We start from the raw sequence: 19,351 nt of genomic DNA, 5'->3' as shown, positions 1-19,351 counted from the left end.
TGGGGCCCTGCTGACATGGATATTAATGTCCAAGTCAGGGTTGCCTTCTATGTTCTGAGATCTGTATTTCCAATGACCTCATTACTTATTTAAAATGTAACATTTGCTGTGTGTGCATCAATCATTGGTTCTTTTTATGCATAGTAACTGGGGCTGGAACAGAACATGACTTTCATTCCTTAGTACTCCTGATTATAAGTTATCACTTTTGCTATTTCACATTGCTAGCCAGGTACTTTGCATGTATTTTTCTAGTCCTTTAAATCATTAAATCTTGACAAATTTAGCAACTTCGACTTTCTACCTCTTGACATGCTATGCAAGTAGTGTTTACCTACTAGGTGCTTTTCTGTAATCAGTTCAAATGTTTCAATGTCTTTACAGGACCCTATTATCAGGCCTCTTGGAGAATTAGATTCAAAGACTTTGGAAGGACTCTTACCTGAAATTCCATTATGGGTGAAAAATCCTGATTATGATAGAGTAAGTATAACTTGTTCCATGCAACGTTTTCCTCTTCAAAGCTGGTATTCCATTTGAAAAGAAACTTGAAAATAAAATGGGATAATGTTGTATTTAACGTCACACTGAACAGTGAACTCTTATGTTTTTGTTTTTAGTTTTTTCATATTCTCAAACTTGTTATTCGTGCAGGTTGATTGGCTCAACACGTTTATTCATGATATGTGGCCTTATCTTGATAAGGTGAATTGCCATTCTGTATTAAGCCTTTCTTATATTGTCAACCTGCTTCCAACATGTACTGGTTTTGGTGGAGTATTATGCGTTTTTTGATGTTGGAGTATTGTCTTTTTTGACCTGTTACATGAATGTTATAGAAAGAGGTTGCAATGATGCAGCTCATGGTACACTTATGTCTTGAAAGGTTTTATCCACCTGATATTCATCTTGCTGTTTGCTCTTCAGGCAATCTGTCAGAAAATAAGAGACACTACAAAGCCTATGATAGACCAATATGTTGGGAAGTTCAAAATAGAATCTATTGAATTTGAAACACTTACATTGGGCACACTTCCTCCTACACTGCAAGGTCAGCTATTTTATTTAACTCCTATGTAATATACAGGCATCAATGTTGAAGAGTATATATTTTTGTGCTTCATTACTGATCTCAAAATAATACCAACACTAAAAATAATACTTCAATGCACTGGCCTAATGTCAATCCAGAAACTAGCATCGCATGTCACATGTAAACTCATTCCTCTAACCATGTTAATGCCACAAAGGGCATGTTATAATCCATAATCTATGGCGCGGTCAACCAAATGGAAGTACTGATAAACTCCAAACTCTGTAGCTTTCTAACTCACTATAAGATTATCTGCCACCAAGCTGACACCACTCATCTCTTCTGCTGCATGAATCTCAAAATAATACTAACACCAAAAAAAATACTTCAATGCACTGGCCTACTGTCAATCCAGATAGATAGCATCACATATGTTACAGGTAAACTTATTCTTATCACTATGTTAATTCTCCAAAGAGCATGTTATAATCCAGAAACTGGAGCAGTCAATCAAACAGAAGTACTGATCCGTGTTGCAGGAATTCTCAATTTTTTGACAATCTAACTAGATCAATCTATTGAAGGGTAAAATCTAGCACTTGGAAGGAAGACGTTTTTGGGTAACTCCTCTCCTTCTTCCTTTGTTAGTTTGATCATTATTTGATGTTTTACTTTGTCTATCAATTTTAGAAACCCTAGCAAGAGTATTGACTCTGTTGTCCTTGTTGGATTTTACATTGATCTCGAATTCCTTCCATCAACTCTTTTATATTCCAAAAAGACTAACAGACATTGTTTTCCTAAAGCTACTCTCACTTCACCTTGTGCCTCATTGCCTAGCTTTAGTAATCCTATGAGGGATATCCCCCTTGATCAAGAGGAGGGCCAGCCTAAAGTGAAGAGGGATAGGTTTCTTAGGTGATAATGGTGACCATCCTGTTGTTCCCTCTTTGGTTTTGCCTTGTGGATTAGGAATTTTATGTTCAAGTACACTTTGGGAGGTAAAAAGAGGTTTGCAGGATAGCCATATTAGCTTTTCTTAAATAATTGGGATGCCCAACACTGTAGATATTGCACATTAAATTGTCTTAGTTCTTGAGAAGACATGTATTGCACACTAACTACTATAACTATCTCATTCTTTACTGAGGTTATATTTCAAATGTGGATAGCTAAGCTGTACCATTTGACTATATAAAAGTTCTTTGTTCCTTGTATTGGCCCAAAGAAAGTTTCAAAGAAGCTTCATTGGCTCACTGTACGAGTTGATGGTATTCATCATAAAAAATAATAAACGTGCATGGCCACAATGTTGATTTTTGTAGCGTCGAGCGGTATTCCTGCATACCAAGAAGCCTTCAAAATCAGTAAAAGAAATTATAAATATTAAAAAGAAAAAATAATTTTTATATTGGTTTATGTAGGCTCCAAGAAGCCTAAGTCGGCCCCACCATTAGAGGTGACCCTTGATCAAAGGAAAGAGCTAACCAGCCATCTATAGAGTATTAAATCCGAAATATATGCACGCAACTTAGCCCGATAACACAGGAGCGCCCAAATATTATTTAATGCCGAAATTGCCCGCTCCCGTGTTATCGCGTTAAGTTGCGTGCATATATTTCGGCATTTAATACTCTATAGATGGCTGGTTAGCTCTTTCCCTTGATCAAAGGGCACCTATTTGACCACTATAAATAAGTCAATTCGACCTCCTCACTGGGTATAATTCGTATCATTCACATGAGCAAGAAGTCATCCATTCATGTGTGTGAAAGAGTAGAAGTCTGAAGTTGACCTCCGAAATCTGAAGTGAAGTTTGACTTGTTGACCATTGTTGACTTTGCATTTTTCTGGCTATTTGCCTGAACCTTTGACTGATTATTGGAGCAAATATTCTGGGCATCTTTGACTAAATGTTGACCGAATTTCTGGGCTGAAATCTTGATTTTGAATAGGGTTGACCACAGGTCAACTGTGACAGTTTGACCGAATTCTCTGAGGAAGTTGCAGGGCTGAAATTTGGCCTGCTTTGACAACTGTTGACCAGAAACAGAACAGACTGAAAATCAGCCTGTTGACCAGATTTGACTAAGCTAACAGAAGTAAGATATTTTCTCTCCTTTGACCAGGTTTGACTGGTATTTTGTGCTTGGAAATTGGCACAGATTTCTAGACAATTTATATTGTAAACTTTTCTGAAGATTGAATTCTCCTTAGAAGAAAAGTTGGCTGGGTTTTTCCCTATGTTACCAGGATACAGATATGGATCCGGATCCGGATCCGCTAGTTTTTTGAAAATCCAGGATTTGGATACGGTAAAGATATGTTACGTACAAAAAAAATATAATAATATTTTTAAAATTTTAAAAAACACTTTAGAGTTCAAAAATCAAATACTCTATGAAACCATCAAACACTTTTAGAACTGAACCCATTAGATATATTATAAATATGAAGACTGAAACACTGAAATGATGCATCATCCCTCATACAAAGTAACAAAAATGATCATAATATCATAAATGATAATAGTAAATACATTTACATATCCTCAAATGGATCTATATCTTCTGCATATTGCAACTCTACATCATGAATAAATGATGGGGGTCTTGGAATGTAGGAAGTTGCATCAGTACGCTGGACTGGTGGGGGAACAATATCCTCAAGTAGGTTGAGGTGAGTCATGGCATTTAGTGTCAGGTTCAAGTAAGAGATCTCAGGCTCCACATTCCACATCCTGCTCGGACCTTTTTTATACTCTGGTTCAACATGTGATAGAAGATGGAGGTTGGAATGAACATTAACAAGATCCTCAGCTTTTGCCACTCCCAGCCTGTTTCGTTTCACTGAATAGATGAAGCCATATATACTTCAATTCCTCTCAGCTGATGAGGAACTAGCAACCCGTGATAACAACCTAGGGCTAGAGTAGAGAGATGAATGCTATCCCCACCATGGAAACCCCACCAAGTAGTAGGATCAAGATGCCATTGATCATCCATAGCTACTGGATCTGAAAAGCTACCAGTAGACTGTATAAACCCTCCAAATTCTTGGTGGACTTCCATTGCACCTCTCATATCTTTATAAATTTTCCTCAAAATTGTCTTGTATCCTTGTACCACTTCAGAATCCTTGTTTGGCGCTGTTCTATTAGGTAAAGACAAAATTTTGGAATGATAGTATTTAGGGTGCAATGCATATGCCTAAAGGTGTAATGGTGTGGTCATTTTGTTCCACCTTTCTATAACTATGTCCTTCACTAAATAATAAAATATTTCATAAGGGTAATTTTCACTTGCCCTGATAATTTCCCTTATCCTCTCCAACATACTATCAATGTTTTCATAAACTTCCCCCAAGCAAGGTGTATCTGTATCAAATGCCTTGATCAAGGTCAAGATTGTTTCAGTGAACCGTAGAAGGTATTGGAGCTTTTCCCACCATGCATCATCAAGAATGATGGACTTGATTTTTTGCCCTCTATTAGAAGTGGAAGTCCTCCATGATTCCCAAAGAGGGTCAATGACCATTGCTTGTAATGCTTGTCTCACCTCGACAAGTCTCTTAATGACAAGAGTGTGGGAGGCAAAACGAGTTTCAACAACCTACAAGTTTCAAAAAGTCAAATCTCAAATGAGAAATCATATTCAAATTTGTAACTAAAATTAAGAATTTCCAATACAAATTTTAAAATTTGAAATAATATTGATTAAAAAAGAAGTACGTTCAGTAGCTCCAACTTTGCAAAACCTCAATATATGGCCTGGGACATTGAATTATTTGTTATGAACATTTGGATTTCTTTGGTTTCTACATATATTTCATTAATCTATTCAATTTCACCAATCTTGGCAAGCATAAGGTTCAATGAATGTACTGCACATGGAGTCCAAAAGATGTGGTCATATCGACCCTCCACAATCAAACCTGCAGCTTTACAAACTTGTGCGTTGTCCGTAATGACTTGGACAACATTATGTGGCCCCACACTTTCTATTGCATCAATAAGAATTGTGGATATGAAATATGTATCTTTCTCTATTCCACTGCAATCAACGACCTTCAAAAACATTTCCCCTTGGGGGCATACTGCAACAACATTAATTAATGGACGATTTCTTTGGTCTCTCCATCCATCAGAAATGATGGACACCCTGTTTCTGCCCATGTATCTCGGATTGCCTGTAGTTGTCTATCCACGGATTGTCTCTCTGATGCCAACAAAGTAGTGCGGACCTTTTCATATCCAGGGCTTTTGTACCCTTTTGACGCTTCATTAACTGCCTTAATCATTTGTTGCCAATAAGGGGAACACACCAAATTGAATGCTAGCCCATTTGCATAGATGCAATGAGCTACATGTTCATCGGCTATGTCTCTACCTTGATTATTGAAAGCTGCTTCAAGAGGGCCTAGAGTGGGCCTTTTATTAGTTGTGGCAGTAGGCCTAGATGGCAATGGAGGCCTAGTTGTAGAGATTTGCATAGGGTGTTTTCCCTTAGCAAGCTTCCTATCAGCAACTTCTTGCAAAGATGCATAGAATTTCATTTTTCTAGGAGTCAAACCTTTGCTAGGTTTGCATTTGCATCTTTTGGCCCAATGCATACTTGCACCCCTGTGTTAGTCTGACCAGTGAGATGGGCCTTCACTCTAGTATATGATCCATTTTTGATATCTTGGCATTCATTGCACTTCCATTTAAATTAATCACGTTCAGGGTTTTTCCCAATAATCTCCACATACCGCCATAGAGGAGATTTTGGGTCTATTTTGATGATTTCCCTTTCACTCTGCTCATGTTGTGATGGTTCAGGTTCCATAATGATAATGGTCTATAAGTTACCTTACTCAGTACTGCATATAAAGTTCAAATTATAATATATTAATAATTATCAATACACAATTAAATAATAAAAATTAAAATACACTTTATTTAAGTTTTAACACACCACTACAATATGATTATCTTCCTGAATGGTAGAACACTTCTCGGTGCAATAATGCAATTATTATTAATATTTCTAATAATACGATAAGAGGACATAGAGATCCAACCATGTTCTGCAGTCATATATATTCTTTCCCATAAATGATAAACAAAAATAAATCATATTTAATAGCATTTGGCCCAATTATTTAACTGGCAAGTTAAATTGAGGTGCATAGCTGTCTATCCACGGATTGAGGTGGCAGATCTTGTAATCCAGAAGCAAGCCAACTTTGTAGAAGATTCAAGATAGTGAAACCTCTAAGTCTAGATTGTACAATGTATACACTCTACTGTCAAGACCTTGGACATAAATTACAATTTACTCATGGCAAACGAAGATGATAGTAGTTTTGAGTATTTTTGTAGAACTTGTGGAGGTGAGATAAGCTGGCCCGACTACCTTGAGTTCTACTTGAAGAAGCTGTCAATGACCATTGCTTGTAGAAAGCATTGGCCTGACTATTATAGTGCTAACTAATTGCTAAGGTACTTCCTCTATCATTTGGAAAAATCTTATACTAAGTGGGGTTAAGACAAACAGAGTTTTCAAAAGTTTGTGAGTCCTCTGTTTTGGTATTGCATTCAATTCAGTGGTTTCTAAGTGTGTCACTGTGTGTGTGTTTTAATATGTGAACCAAGCACAAAAGGCATCGAGAGTGACAACACCAAATATGGGGTTCGTGTCCATGGTGACAAATACGACTCATATCAATATGTGCCAAAGTTTAAAAGTTAAAATTTAACAAGTTTAAAACTGCGTGGAAGTTGGAACAAGTCTGATGGGGTGGCTATAGATAAGTTTGACGGGGTGGCTAAAGGTGGGGATGAGCCCGTTATCAGTGAACTGGCGATGGCCCGAATACGACTTATCATAGGTTATTGCGGCGGAAATAAATCAGTGGAATATTCAATAGACAAACGCCTCTTTAACATAATATACCTTGCAGGCTTGCTGTGTGACTTGGTCTAGAAAACGACAAACACTGAAGCTTGAATGCCTGAACAGTGAATAATGACAATGACAAATGCGACAATGCCTGAATAGTGAATAACGCTAAACCGAAAAGTTGAATGCTTGAATAATTCGAACACCGCCTGTTCCAACTTCTGCCTGTTGAATGTTGGGTGCACTGCCGACAAAGAGGGACCACACTACCTTTAGATAAAGTAAAAAATGAAAACCCTAAACTCCTCCGCACACGCTTTAAGTTTTAACTTTTGTGGGTTCCGACTTTTGGCCAAAAAGTTTGCGGGTTCTGGCAAATGAATCGGGATGCGTTTCTGGTGAGGAGGATTCATTTCCCAAGAAGAAAGATCCGCCACTTGTCGTATTTCATCCGTATTCCTCTGTATCCGGATCTGAATCCAGATTAGATCTGAGGATCTGTGGATCTTGGCCCCCCTATTGCTGGGTCTAGTAACATAGGTTTTTCCCAAGATTGGGTTTTCCCAGGGTAATCTTGTGTCCCTTATTGTGTTTGGCTATCTCTTCATGATCTTATGGTTATTATTGCATTATAGTTGAGATTTTTCTATGTATAATTACTTAATGATAGAAGTGACATAACACAACTTGAGATTACAAATCATTAGAAGTAATTATGAGATTAGAAAATCAGTTTCTATTATATGAAAAATCAGCATGGTATCAAACCCAGGTGAAAGAGCAACTACAGTACTTTGAAGAAGCCAAGTTTTGAATAATTTGAAATTAGTCCTAGAGAAAGAGGGTTCTCAAACATTTGATTCCTTGCAGTTTGACAAATGGCTCCAAACCTTAGAATTGAAGACAGATTGGAAGGTGCAATCAACTATCAATCTTGGAAAACTAGAGTACTTCTCATCTTGGAGGATGATGACATTTGATGAGTTCTGCTCTATTTGATGTTGTCTTTATCTTGATGATCTGTGTGTGATAGTGTTGATTGGGTTAAATGTGGAATGGAATATTGATTGGTAATGATGCTACAATGTGGTGATTTCTGATTGGTTCAATGATCTCTGATTGATTCAGTACAGATTCAGTGTCACAGTGATTTAGTTAGCTAAATGATTCGATGTTTAGTAAACTGAAATATGTACGCAGGTTATATGCAGAGGAAGCACGTATATACACATGTATGCTTCCGAACAATAGCATATATATTCTGAAGTAAGTTTTATCAGGGTTTGCAGTGTTAGTGCTTTGTTCTGTAATGACTAACAATGTTTGGCTTGGTATATTGATGAATGGTTGTGCATTGGTATGATCTGGTTATGGTGATTCCATGTTGATTCAATATTCTATCTTGGTTTGTTCAGTGATTGGATGAATTGATTCAATATTTGGTTTCAGAGTTGTTTCTTGGTATTGAGCATAATGTTGGAACTTGGGTGTGGGTCCAATTTGAAAATGTTATGCAACCAACTCACAAAATAGAAGAAAAGACAGATCAACGACTTCAAAATCAGCCTCTGCGAGGGGGAAACCTCCTTTACATTACACAAATGAACAATTCTTGGATGATACAAATGACGAGACCTCCTTTCTATATATAGGAGTCTAAGGGCTCCCAATACAATCCGAGCCTACATAACAATAATATTGTAAGGGCACAACAATAACAATAGTGGGATTCTATGGGGCACAATAATAACAACATGGGGACTATATGGGCACAATAATACAATAAGGGGGTGCAGTAATAACAATACGGGGTTACACTAGTAGTACAGGGACCTAACATGCCCCTCTCCTTCAAAAAGTGTCGTCCTTAACGCTTGAGTAGTTTTGGATGCTTCTGGATAAAATTCTGATCCTCCCACGTGGAATCTTATTGGGTAAGTTCTTCCACTTGATGAGATACTCTGAAATTGATCGATTTCGTAGATGTCGATTTCTTGTTTCTGTGACTGCTTCAGGTTCCAATATGATTTTTCCTTCCTCGGCAGGTTATGACAATATTGTTTGAACTGGGATCTTCTCACCTATAACCTTCTTTAAGCATGAAACGTGGAAAACTGGGTGCGCTCGAGAAGATGCAGGAAGCTACAATTTGTATGCCATAGTACCAATCTTTTGTAACACCTTGTATGGACCATAATACTTTGATGATAATTTATTATCCTTCTTAGCTTGCTTGAGGGACATTTGTTTGTATGGTTGTAGTCGTAGAAATACCTAGTCACCTACATCAAAAATTCTTTCGCTGCAATGTTGATCTACCTGTTGTTTCATTCTATTCTGCACCAAAGTGAGGTTATCCTTTAAGAGTTTGAGAACTTGTTGTTGATGCTTGATGTGATCTTCCACTGCTTGAACCTTAGAATTTTCTTTTAAAGATGATGTGATGGACGGTGGATGATATCCATAAAGTGCCATAAATGGGGTCATTTTTGCTGCAGTATGGAAGGAAGTGTTATACCACCATTCAACCAGAGGCAACCAGTGGACCCATTGTGTTTGTTTATCAGATACAAAGCAACGAAGATATCCTTCCAAACATTTGTTGACTGTCTCAGTTTGCCCATCAGATTGAGGATGATAAGATGAACTATGAGTTAACTGAGTACCCAGACAAGAAAATAATTTTGTCCAAAAAATTCCAGTGAAAATGGGATCTGTCGCTTACAATAATATTTGGGTTTCCATGTGTTGGAGAGGTAAATCCCCTCTACGGATAGAGGCGGTCCCTACTAGCCCAGAATGGGTCTAGCAACAATCAGTCAATGCTACTATGCAAGTTCCTAATTGCAAATGAAAGATAGGCAATGAACACCTACTTGGATTCCAACGCTATTGTTTGATGAAGAGATGTCGTTCTCGCTCCTTCGCTTTGGCCGGTCACGATCTTCCACGATCCCTGTAGATAGATACCTGCACACACGAAGAGAAACACAAACACAAACGTGAAATCTAATAAATGCAATTATACATCAGTCAGAAAGGATGTAATTCACATTAACCATTACAAAGACAAATGAGAATGGAACCATAATAGTAGTCATCTATTATTAATCAATAACAGAGAAAGGTACAACCAAAGTTCTGACGTTGAGTCCTTCTCAAGAGGGTCCAGCCAGCAAGTCTCTTAAGCATTCACCCTTGGAGGTAGATCTCCCAAAACAAAAGCTCTCTCTCACACAAGCAATACTCACAACCTTCCTTAAGCTTCCTCTAGCAAATCCACACTTGTCACACCAACTACCTACTAGCAGCAGCACTCTAAGCACTATGAATTCCACACTATCAAAAACTAGCCAAAAACTATCCAAAAAAACTAGCTGCTCATGGCAATGGTAGAGGCTTAAATAGGAGAAGGAGTCTCCACAAATGGTGGGAGGATAAGCTTACTTCCAAGGAAGGTGGCTCAAATGACGAAACAGACATGCCAGAGAAGGGAGGGCGACATTTACAAGGCCAACAACCAGGTCTAGAGTCATCTGGAAGGCCGGCTGTTAGAACAAACTCGCCCAAACTGGATCAGCGCGGGTTTATAACTGCACTGGAGCGCTGACATCGCAGCTGAATAACAGGGAAGGTCATGTCAGCGCGACCATATATGAATAACAGATGCGCTGGCTCATGAAATTCGACCAGCGCGGGAAACACGTGTTCTTCCGCGCTGGCAGCGCATTCCGTCTGTTATGGAGCGCCCGTCAGCGCGTTTATCTTGACAAAAGTCGCGCTGATAGCAAAACTTTGGCAAAGTGGGTCATTTGGCGACATTAGAGAGCATGAGCATGATTAATTTGAACTCATGACACAGTAGGAAGACTGACAGGGAGACAGTGACAAATTACTGTGTAACAGATGCCCCCTAAAGCATGAAGCCCGAGAGAGTGGGAGGGGTGAAATGCTTTACAAAACTCGCTGAACTGGAACACCACCAGGAAGAACCTGCACGTATGTACAACTGATATCTCTATTATACGTAGTCTAGGCATGGGCGCAGCCATCCAAAAGACATATGAAAAGGTCTGTGGTATGGACGCAGCCACCCAGCTGAAGAGACCATGATGATAAGAAGGTATGGTCGCAGCCATCCAAAAGACTCAGGTATGGGCGCAGCCATCCATCAATGAGTCATGTAATAATAATCCACAAAATCGCAGCCTTGTTCGCAACAGACAAAAACCAGTGTCTTGCGCTCCATCCCAACCCGAACAAAGTACAAGGCCAAGCATGTGAATACATGGGTTGAAGTCGAACATGCATGAACATCGTCTGATTACCAGTCAATAATGAAAACTGTTAACAGACGCGAGAGGTACCACCAATAATGACAATGGTCCTCAAGGTACTTATAGGTACAATCCGCGGCGTGTGAATCAATGAGCTGGTGTCGAACACCCGCAGAATCATTCGATCGGAGGTCAATGATGAAAACCTCGCGTCGAACACGAAGAACCTGCCATTGAGGCATGCAGGCTCTAAGGCACCTAAAGGGAGTCTCTAGGTCACTTTCCTGGATAATGAGCTGAATTCGACAGGAAGTAACCTTGATCGAAGGTGGGCCATAATGTTTCCCACATCATCGACACGAGACCAAGAAGGACAAGATATTTTGTGTGAGACATCAGAGGGAGGTGGTAAGCTTGCAGAGGTCAACTTCTCTTGAACATATTGGCGGCACGACAGCGGATTTGGCAGTATCTGACATCAAATGAGCAGAGGTCATGGGGACAAGGCAATGAGCAGATGAGAGGTCAAATAGGATAACCCAAACCCACGGAGGCTAGTGTAAAACAAGATGAGAAATCCCCACCCAGACACGAATGCAGACGAGTGCCATGTTCAAGAGCGACATACTGCCGATACGACCATTATTACAGTTCCATTTTCCCCACCATTTCTGGCAGGTACCCCGATTATTTTTGGGTGACAAGCTTGACGGGGATAGCATATGCTTGGAAAGCGTCATTTCGACGACATCCAATGTCATTAAGTTTTAACGAGCCTGACAAAGGAAGAACTCGGCGTCTTTTCCTGTTTAGAGAGTCTGAAAAGACAGCGGAAAAGAAAACTCCAGGGGGGTCCTTTTTCGTAAAGTTGTGTCTCTCGAGCCCGAAAAAGTATAAAACAATGCTCGAAAGAACCGCCCGACCAGTATGATCGAGGAGTACTTTTCGTAAGTAGTGACTTTGACCCGAAAGAGTAGAAAAGCGGTCAGAAGTACGTCGTTTTAGAGCCAATAACGAGTTCGAAACGACAAAAACCCGGCAATCTTTTTAGTTTAAACGGTCGAAAAAAGAGCTTTAAAGGCGACCGCCTCTCGTTCTTTTTAACGAGTTGAGAGGGAGACTCGGCTATCTTTTCGTCTTTAAACGGTCGGAAAAGAGCTGAAAGCAGACCTCCATTTTTATTCTCTTTAACGAGTCAAAAAGGGAAAATACTCGACAATCTTTTCATCTTTTACGAGTCAGAAAAGAGCTTAAAGGAGACTCGTCCTAGAGGAACGAGTGGTATAAAAGGTAGCAACTGGTTCCAGCAATGGTGGAACTACTCAAAACATGTAATGGTCAAGAGGCTGGCTAATAAAACCACTCATCGCTGCGGTTCCTCAGGAAAGGATAAACAACCAAGTGAGAGCATATGATCGGCCAAAGAGATGGTGGCGATGGAACAAAAACAACCAAGGCTCATCTAGCAGAATTCAGCGGATAAAAATGGCAATCACGAGATGTAAATCGGGTATGGGTTCATTTTTACACAAGCTTGAACCGTGGAGAACTCTGCTTGGATTTGGTTTCATGTTTACACAAGCTTGAAACGAAAAACTATGCTTGTTATAAGTTCGCATGCCCCCAGCATAATAACGCAAATCGAGGTACATGCCCCCCAAGCTTCATTGCATTCAACAAGGTGGATGGAATGAAGGTTCACTCTCGAGATCGATGAAATACTCGACTTGTATTTTACGAGATCTTAATCAAAAGACTCGATGTGGAAAGGGAGGTGTTTCATTTTTTAATGAGGTTGACACAATAAAAGAACTATCTTCATAACCCTTGTTTCATTTTTTAATGAGGTTGACACAGTAAAAGAACTATCCTCATAACTCTTGTTTCATTTTTTAACGAGCTTGACACAAGATCAGGAACTATGCTCCGCCAAACCGAGTTTCATTTTTTAAGGAGCTTGACACCGGAAAGGAACTATGCTCCAACCAGACCCAATTTCATTTTTTAGGGAGCTTGACATAGGAAAGTGAACTATGCTTCGACCAGACTGCCTCATAATGAATAGGAAGTCGGGGCTTCTAAGAGTGTTATTCCTGGTGGAAGGGACCACATCTTGGAAGTCAGGACCTGATGCCCCCAGGACACTATGCACGACGGTGTCATCACTGGATACAGGCACGAGGTAGGTGGCCACGTAGTTGATCTGTGGTGGGGCAGATACAACTGGTGGATAAAAACTAGGAGGGGACGACAACTGCGCAGGAGGCATTGGGGGACTAACGAACGACAATTGATCGATAGTCACAATTCTTCCATCTTGTGGAAAGCAAACCACACGGAAAAGCGAAGAACGAGGGCCCCCATGGCGTAAACATAGTCGCGACCAAGGAGAAGACTAAAGTCTAAAACACCTTGGGTAACCAAGACGTCTATATAGACGGTTTTGCCTCCCAAAGTAATAGGGAACTTTGGGAGAACTCCTAGAGATGGACAGGCTCCTCCATCGAAGGCCAACAGATTCTGAGTGACTGGCCCAAGCTGCGGGGAACCTAAAGCTTGCCAAGTAGTGTACGGCATAAGACTGACAGACGCCCCTTCATCCAAGACAGTGCCAGGTACTGCCTTAGCACAGGCGTGTACTGTGATCTGGAAAGGCATATGGGATGGAAGGCGACCGGCGATCAGGCGATTCCAATCAAAGGAAGCGACCAGACTACTTGGTGGGGGAATCGTCGGATTGCCCCCACGTGCTAAAGGAACCGAAGGATAACCTTCAGGAGCAACTGGGTTAGGAGAGTCATTTCGGGACTCAGGAGAATCTGAAGAGACGAGAAGAACATGGGCATGATTCTCTTCTGAACCAGAATGAGCGAGCGGCGGACTCGAGTCGACACTCTTTCCGACCAATGGTTGGTCTGGAACAGGCTGGACACAGCCGGGTTCGGGAAGAGGGGCCTGGACAAGAGAAGAATGTGAAGCAATCTCATTGTCGGAAGGCGGATGATCTGCAGTTGCAGAAAGACGTTGATATCCAACGGGGAGTTGGGGTGAGGGAGCTGTAAGACTTTCCAAGACAACAGAGGCTTTATCCATTAGTGGACAAAGGTGAAGGGGGTGATTGCCTTCACAAAGTCTACAGGGGACTCGAATCTTCCCTTTTCCCTTACCATTCCCAACTGATACGGTAGCATCGCCGTGAGCTTCAGAGGACGATGAGGGGTGGACTGGATCGCGAGACCATACTTCTAGTATCCTGGGAATGCCAGGACAATCGCGAAGAAGATGGTCCCCCTTGCATAATCGACAAGGAAACTTAACCTTCCGCGAAGGAGCAGAAGGGGGCCTGACTTCAGGTGTACTCGAGGGAGTAACAGTTATACTTGTAGCCTCTCCCTTGGGAGCCTTCTTCTTGGTCTTCTTCTTCTTCTTCTTAGCCACTTATTCGAATCAAGATTTCCACCAGGCGAAGTACAAGAGGAAGACGTAGAGTAGGCGTCGAAGGGGAGAGATCCACCTTAGGATCAACATGATGTTGTTCAGGTGGAGGGACTGATGGACTAACAGCCGACACGGCAGGGACCAAAGAGGCTGAAAACAACCAAACAGGCAACCCGACAGTTAACCCCGGAAGGGATAATGTTGCCATATAAGGAGCACCAACATTCCCGAGGGGAGGGAAATGACTAGGATTCCCGTCAGGAGGGGAACTTGGGTTGGTGAACCCCGGAAAAGTTGCCATGGCAAACAAAAAGAAGCCTACCCAAGCTAACACACACAAGATCTAACCAGGTAACGTTAATTGTGGCCAAATAAACTTTTAAGACACAGGAACTAAACTTGACCTTTTCATGTTTTAAGAGTCGAGAAAAGGACGAAAAGGTGACTCTAGTCTCCTTCGAATGTTTAATAAGCACGAAGTGACAAGACGCTCACTGGCACCTTTTCTTTTAGGGAGTCCGAAAAGGATCAAAAGTGACTGCTTTGGAGATTCTAGGCAAAGGGTTTACCAAGCAATCCGTAAAACTGCTTATACACCTTGGCAATCGTATGGGAACCAAGGACTTTCCGTACTGCAGTCAATCTTCCCGAATGCTGTGTTCGGTGCGTTACGGTTCGCAGGGCGGCAGACTCGGCTTCCTATGGATCAAGGATAAAAGCCTAGTGGGGTCTCCCTATATACGCGACGGTACGTGGGAGCACAGTCCGTGTTAGACCACTATCGAGTCACAGAAGGAGGAATCACCAACCGTAATGTGAAACAATAGTGACTATGTTTAAAGACGTCAGAACACGTCTCTAACCTAAACCTCTAGATGTTTGCGTTAAGTTCCAATGCGTTTTTAGGTTTATTCAGTTTATTTTATGGTTGATCTTGAATTAAGTTTCGGTTTCAGGCCTTACCGTGTGATCTCTCACAATTACCTAGATGCAAACTACATGCCAAAGAATATCATTTCGTTCGATGAATTCTAACTATGAGAGGGTTAAGAGTTTTCAACCAAACAAAATGAACTCAATCAATCAAACAATCTAATGCAGCTAATGGCAAAGAAATGAAAATTTTCTTTTGAGAACACAAATCAATGAAATTCTCTTCTTTTCATTAACTATTGAATGCAAAAGAGATTGTTTGTTTTCTTTTCAATGGCAAAGTGCACTAAACAAATTTTCGAGAAATAATAACAGACAAATGTGAAAAGAACCGGTTGACCCCAAACAACTGTAATTCGTGTCCGGGTAGTGAGAAGTAATCGAAACAATACGAAGACTGGTTCAATAACAATCACCTAAACAACCAAGCAAGTGTGAACTGATCGATCCAAACAATTGTGATCTATGCTTGGTAGTGAAGAAATCGAATCAACATAAAAAGTGGTTCAATAATCGACACTAAAAGTCAACCAGCAACAAGCAGTGAAAAAGCCTCAAGCAAATCAATAAGAGGGTTGTGGATGAACCTTGAATAGACAAGTAACCTAAGCAAATGGTTTCTCGATGAAACTTCTAAAGGGCTAGGTCACATGGTCTAAAAAACACAAGACTCACTCGAATGAAATCAAAGAGAGAGTGCCCCTAACCAAAAGTAATCAAAACAAGCTAATTGAGGGACAAGAAACAACAGGGGATAAGAAAGATTGATGAATTCAGGAGATAAATTTATAAAAACAACTTTTCAGGAATCAGCGCAAGTTACACACTGAGAACCCGAGATGATCACAATGTCAGCGCAATTTTTACACAGACCACCCGAGATGTCAGCGCAATTTTTACACAGACCACCCGCGCTGATCCGATTTCAGGAGTCGTCGCGGGAATTAAGCTAGCAACCCAAGGTCAGCGCGGGTAAAAAACATACCAAGTGGCGCTGACATCGCGACTGTACACATCTTTTCCGCGCTGATCCGATTTCCAGGATCGTCGCGACTGTTAGGCGTAATTACGCGATGACCACGAAGTCAAAGAAACAGCTATGCGCTGTCAGCGCGACTGTTTTGATATAAACCGCGCTGAGGCCAAAAAACAGGCAGAATCAAGCCAAAAGCTCCCAAACCAAGGCAATAACTCTTTAAACAATTTAGACACCTCCCAGACTGAACCAGGAAGTCTAAAAGCAGAGAACTAACCCCCAATCTTTGAAAAGAGAGTAACAATCAAACTCAAAAACAAGAATGAACAAAAAGAGGCAAAGGCCAGCTCCCCAGCGGAGTCGCCAAATTGTTGGAGTGGTAAATCCCCTCTACGGATAGAGGCGATCCCTACTAGCCCAGAATGGGTATAGCAACAATCAGTCAATGCTACTATGCAAGTTCCTAATTGCAAATGAAAGATAGGAAATGAACACCTACTTGGATTCCAACGCTATTGTTTGATGAAGAGATGTCGTTCTCGCTCCTTCGCTTTGGCCGGTCACGATCTTCCATGATCCTCGTAGATAGATACCTGCACACACGAAGAGAAACACAAACACAAACGTGAAATCTAATAAATGCAATTATACATCAGTCAGAAAGGATGTAATTCACATTAACCATTACAAAGACAAATGAAAATGGAACCATAACAGTAGTCATCTATTATTAATCAATAACAGAGAAAGGTACAACCAAAGTTCTGACGTTGAGTCCTTCTCAAGAGGGTCCAGCCAGCAAGTCTCTTAAGCATTCACCCTTGGAGGTAGATCTCCCAAAACAAAAGCTCTCTCTCACACAAGCAATACTCACAACCTTCTTTAAGCTTCCTCTAGCAAATCCACACTTGTCACACCAACTACCTACTAGCAGCAGCACTCTAAGCACTATGAATTCCACACTATAAAAAACTGTAAAGTTTTGTAGATGTTCTATGCTAAGAGCAATTTCACTTTTCTCACAACAATCATACAAGTAGATAAGCAAAATGCAGATAGAACATATAAGCAGATCTTACAGAAGACAAATCAGAAACAAGAAAAATGTATGTGTTTGTTTCGGCGGTCAACAGGATGCTTCAACCAGCAAAGTCTCCTGTGGTCAGCCAGCCTAGCATGTGTCACAAGTTACAACAACCCTCCAACCAGTAGATGAGTCAACCCAAGTCAGTTCTACAAAAGTCAACGCTGTCCTGAAAAGTCAACGCAGGGGCAGCAAGCTAAAAGTCAACGCAGCAGCAAAACGGTCAACCCTTTGACCTCGATTTTTGTGCCAGGTAGTATGGCCTTCAAAAATCGAACCTCCCACAAGTTTTCAGCTTGTTTGGACCAAGCGTTGACCAAAGTCAACGCTGGTCAAACTTCTGCGAAACCCTAGCAGCAGAAAAATCCTCTTCGTCCTTCCCACGTGTGGCTGAAATTCGTCCTCCAGGTAGCTCGTACTTTTAAGGATGAGAGAGGAAGATGTGAGTTGTGTTATTATCAAATTCTCTCCAACTTTTCCTATATATATATATCCATCAATGAGGGTGTGTGACACATCTGTTGGGCATGTGAGCCTACATTACAAAACTGGCTGACCTTTGCACATATAATTTATTAAGAATAATAAATTCAAAATATAAGTTCTGCTCATTGGATTAAGACTATTTTTATATGGATTTTACACCTCTCAGAAAGAGGAATCCAACAAAAATATTAGCCTCTTAATCTGAGCATCAGAACATGGAGTTTGGACCTAGTTGTCCAAATTTAACACTCCCTCTCAACTAGGGAGAACTCCATCTATTAGTGCAATTAACATCGTGAGTCATCCCGCCGAAACTTGCTTTGCTGGCTTCTTTATTTCAGAACAGAAGTGGGTCAGTCACAAAGACCTCATTCCCCGACTGACATAATCAGTCCAGAGGTCCCAGACCTCACAAATCTTGATCCCAGATCAAGTGGTTGGACCATGCCATCCTAGATAGAGAGTACGGCAATTTCTGATGCGTCCATCAGTCTTTGCTAATAGTCTCTAGCTTTTCCACACCTCATTGGCCAAATGAGAGGTACTTCCCATGAGCCCTGAACTCAATGGGTAGGATGCATACGGGGCACAGATTAAATGAGTGGCGAACCAGCTCAATAATCACAAGGGTGGGGCAGAAGCATTATGAGTGCTTATAGCTCCGAGAAGCTATCCCCAAAGCCCCCCAGAGCTCCCAGAGCTCATCGTCCAACAGGACCCACATCATAGGGTCTTTCCACGACACCAAGACTCTCACGGAAGGTTAGGAACTTGACCTTCCCCAGGGGCTTAGTGAGAATATCCGCGACCTGCTCATCAGTTCCTATATGATCGAGCCTTACGGCGCCTCGCTGTACCATATCCCGGATAAAGTGGTACCTGATATCAATATGCTTGGATCGGTCGTGGAACACAGGATTCTCAGTCATACGAATCCCACTCTGATTATCACAGAGTATTACAGTGGTATCTAGCACATGTTGGAACAGCTCACTAAAGAGCTTCCTCAACCAAACTGCTTCACAACAGGCCATACTAGCAGCAATGTATTCGGCCTCCGCGGTGCTCAAAGCCACCGACTTCTGCTTCCTGCTCATCCATGAGATCGAAGCAGAACCAAGATTGAAACAGCATCCAGATGTGCTCTTACGATCCACCACACTGCCAGCCCAATCGGCATCAGTATATCCCCGGAGTATCACACTCCCGGCAGTGTATCTCAGCCCATGGTTTATCGTGCCC

At 41.2% G+C, this 19,351-nt stretch overlaps 2 protein-coding genes across 2 annotated transcripts in view; both read left to right on the top strand.

The window, feature by feature from the left end:
* The window catches only part of LOC149192192 (synaptotagmin-1-like), an 84,750-nt gene extending 83,670 nt beyond the window's left edge, over positions 1–1,080 (top strand). The window contains exons 2-4 of the mRNA XM_089406866.1: positions 385–483; positions 655–720; positions 928–1,080. Of these exons, the coding sequence (XP_089262992.1) occupies positions 385–483; positions 655–720; positions 928–1,080 (318 nt within the window). The remainder of the gene's footprint in view (positions 1–384; positions 484–654; positions 721–927) is intronic.
* The window catches only part of LOC149192191 (synaptotagmin-2-like), a 119,591-nt gene continuing 101,167 nt past the window's right edge, over positions 928–19,351 (top strand). The window contains exon 1 of the mRNA XM_089404502.1: positions 928–1,051. The gene's annotated coding sequence lies outside the window, so the exon portion shown is untranslated. The remainder of the gene's footprint in view (positions 1,052–19,351) is intronic.

This window comes from Pinus tabuliformis, chromosome 2_2, assembly GCF_031772625.1.
Source record: "Pinus tabuliformis cultivar Carrire ecotype Pingquan chromosome 2_2, CPIR1, whole genome shotgun sequence".
Taxonomy (NCBI): Eukaryota; Viridiplantae; Streptophyta; class Pinopsida; order Pinales; family Pinaceae; genus Pinus; species Pinus tabuliformis.
The sequence above is the reverse complement of the archived record's forward strand: the minus strand, read 5'-3'. Positions and strand labels throughout refer to the sequence as shown.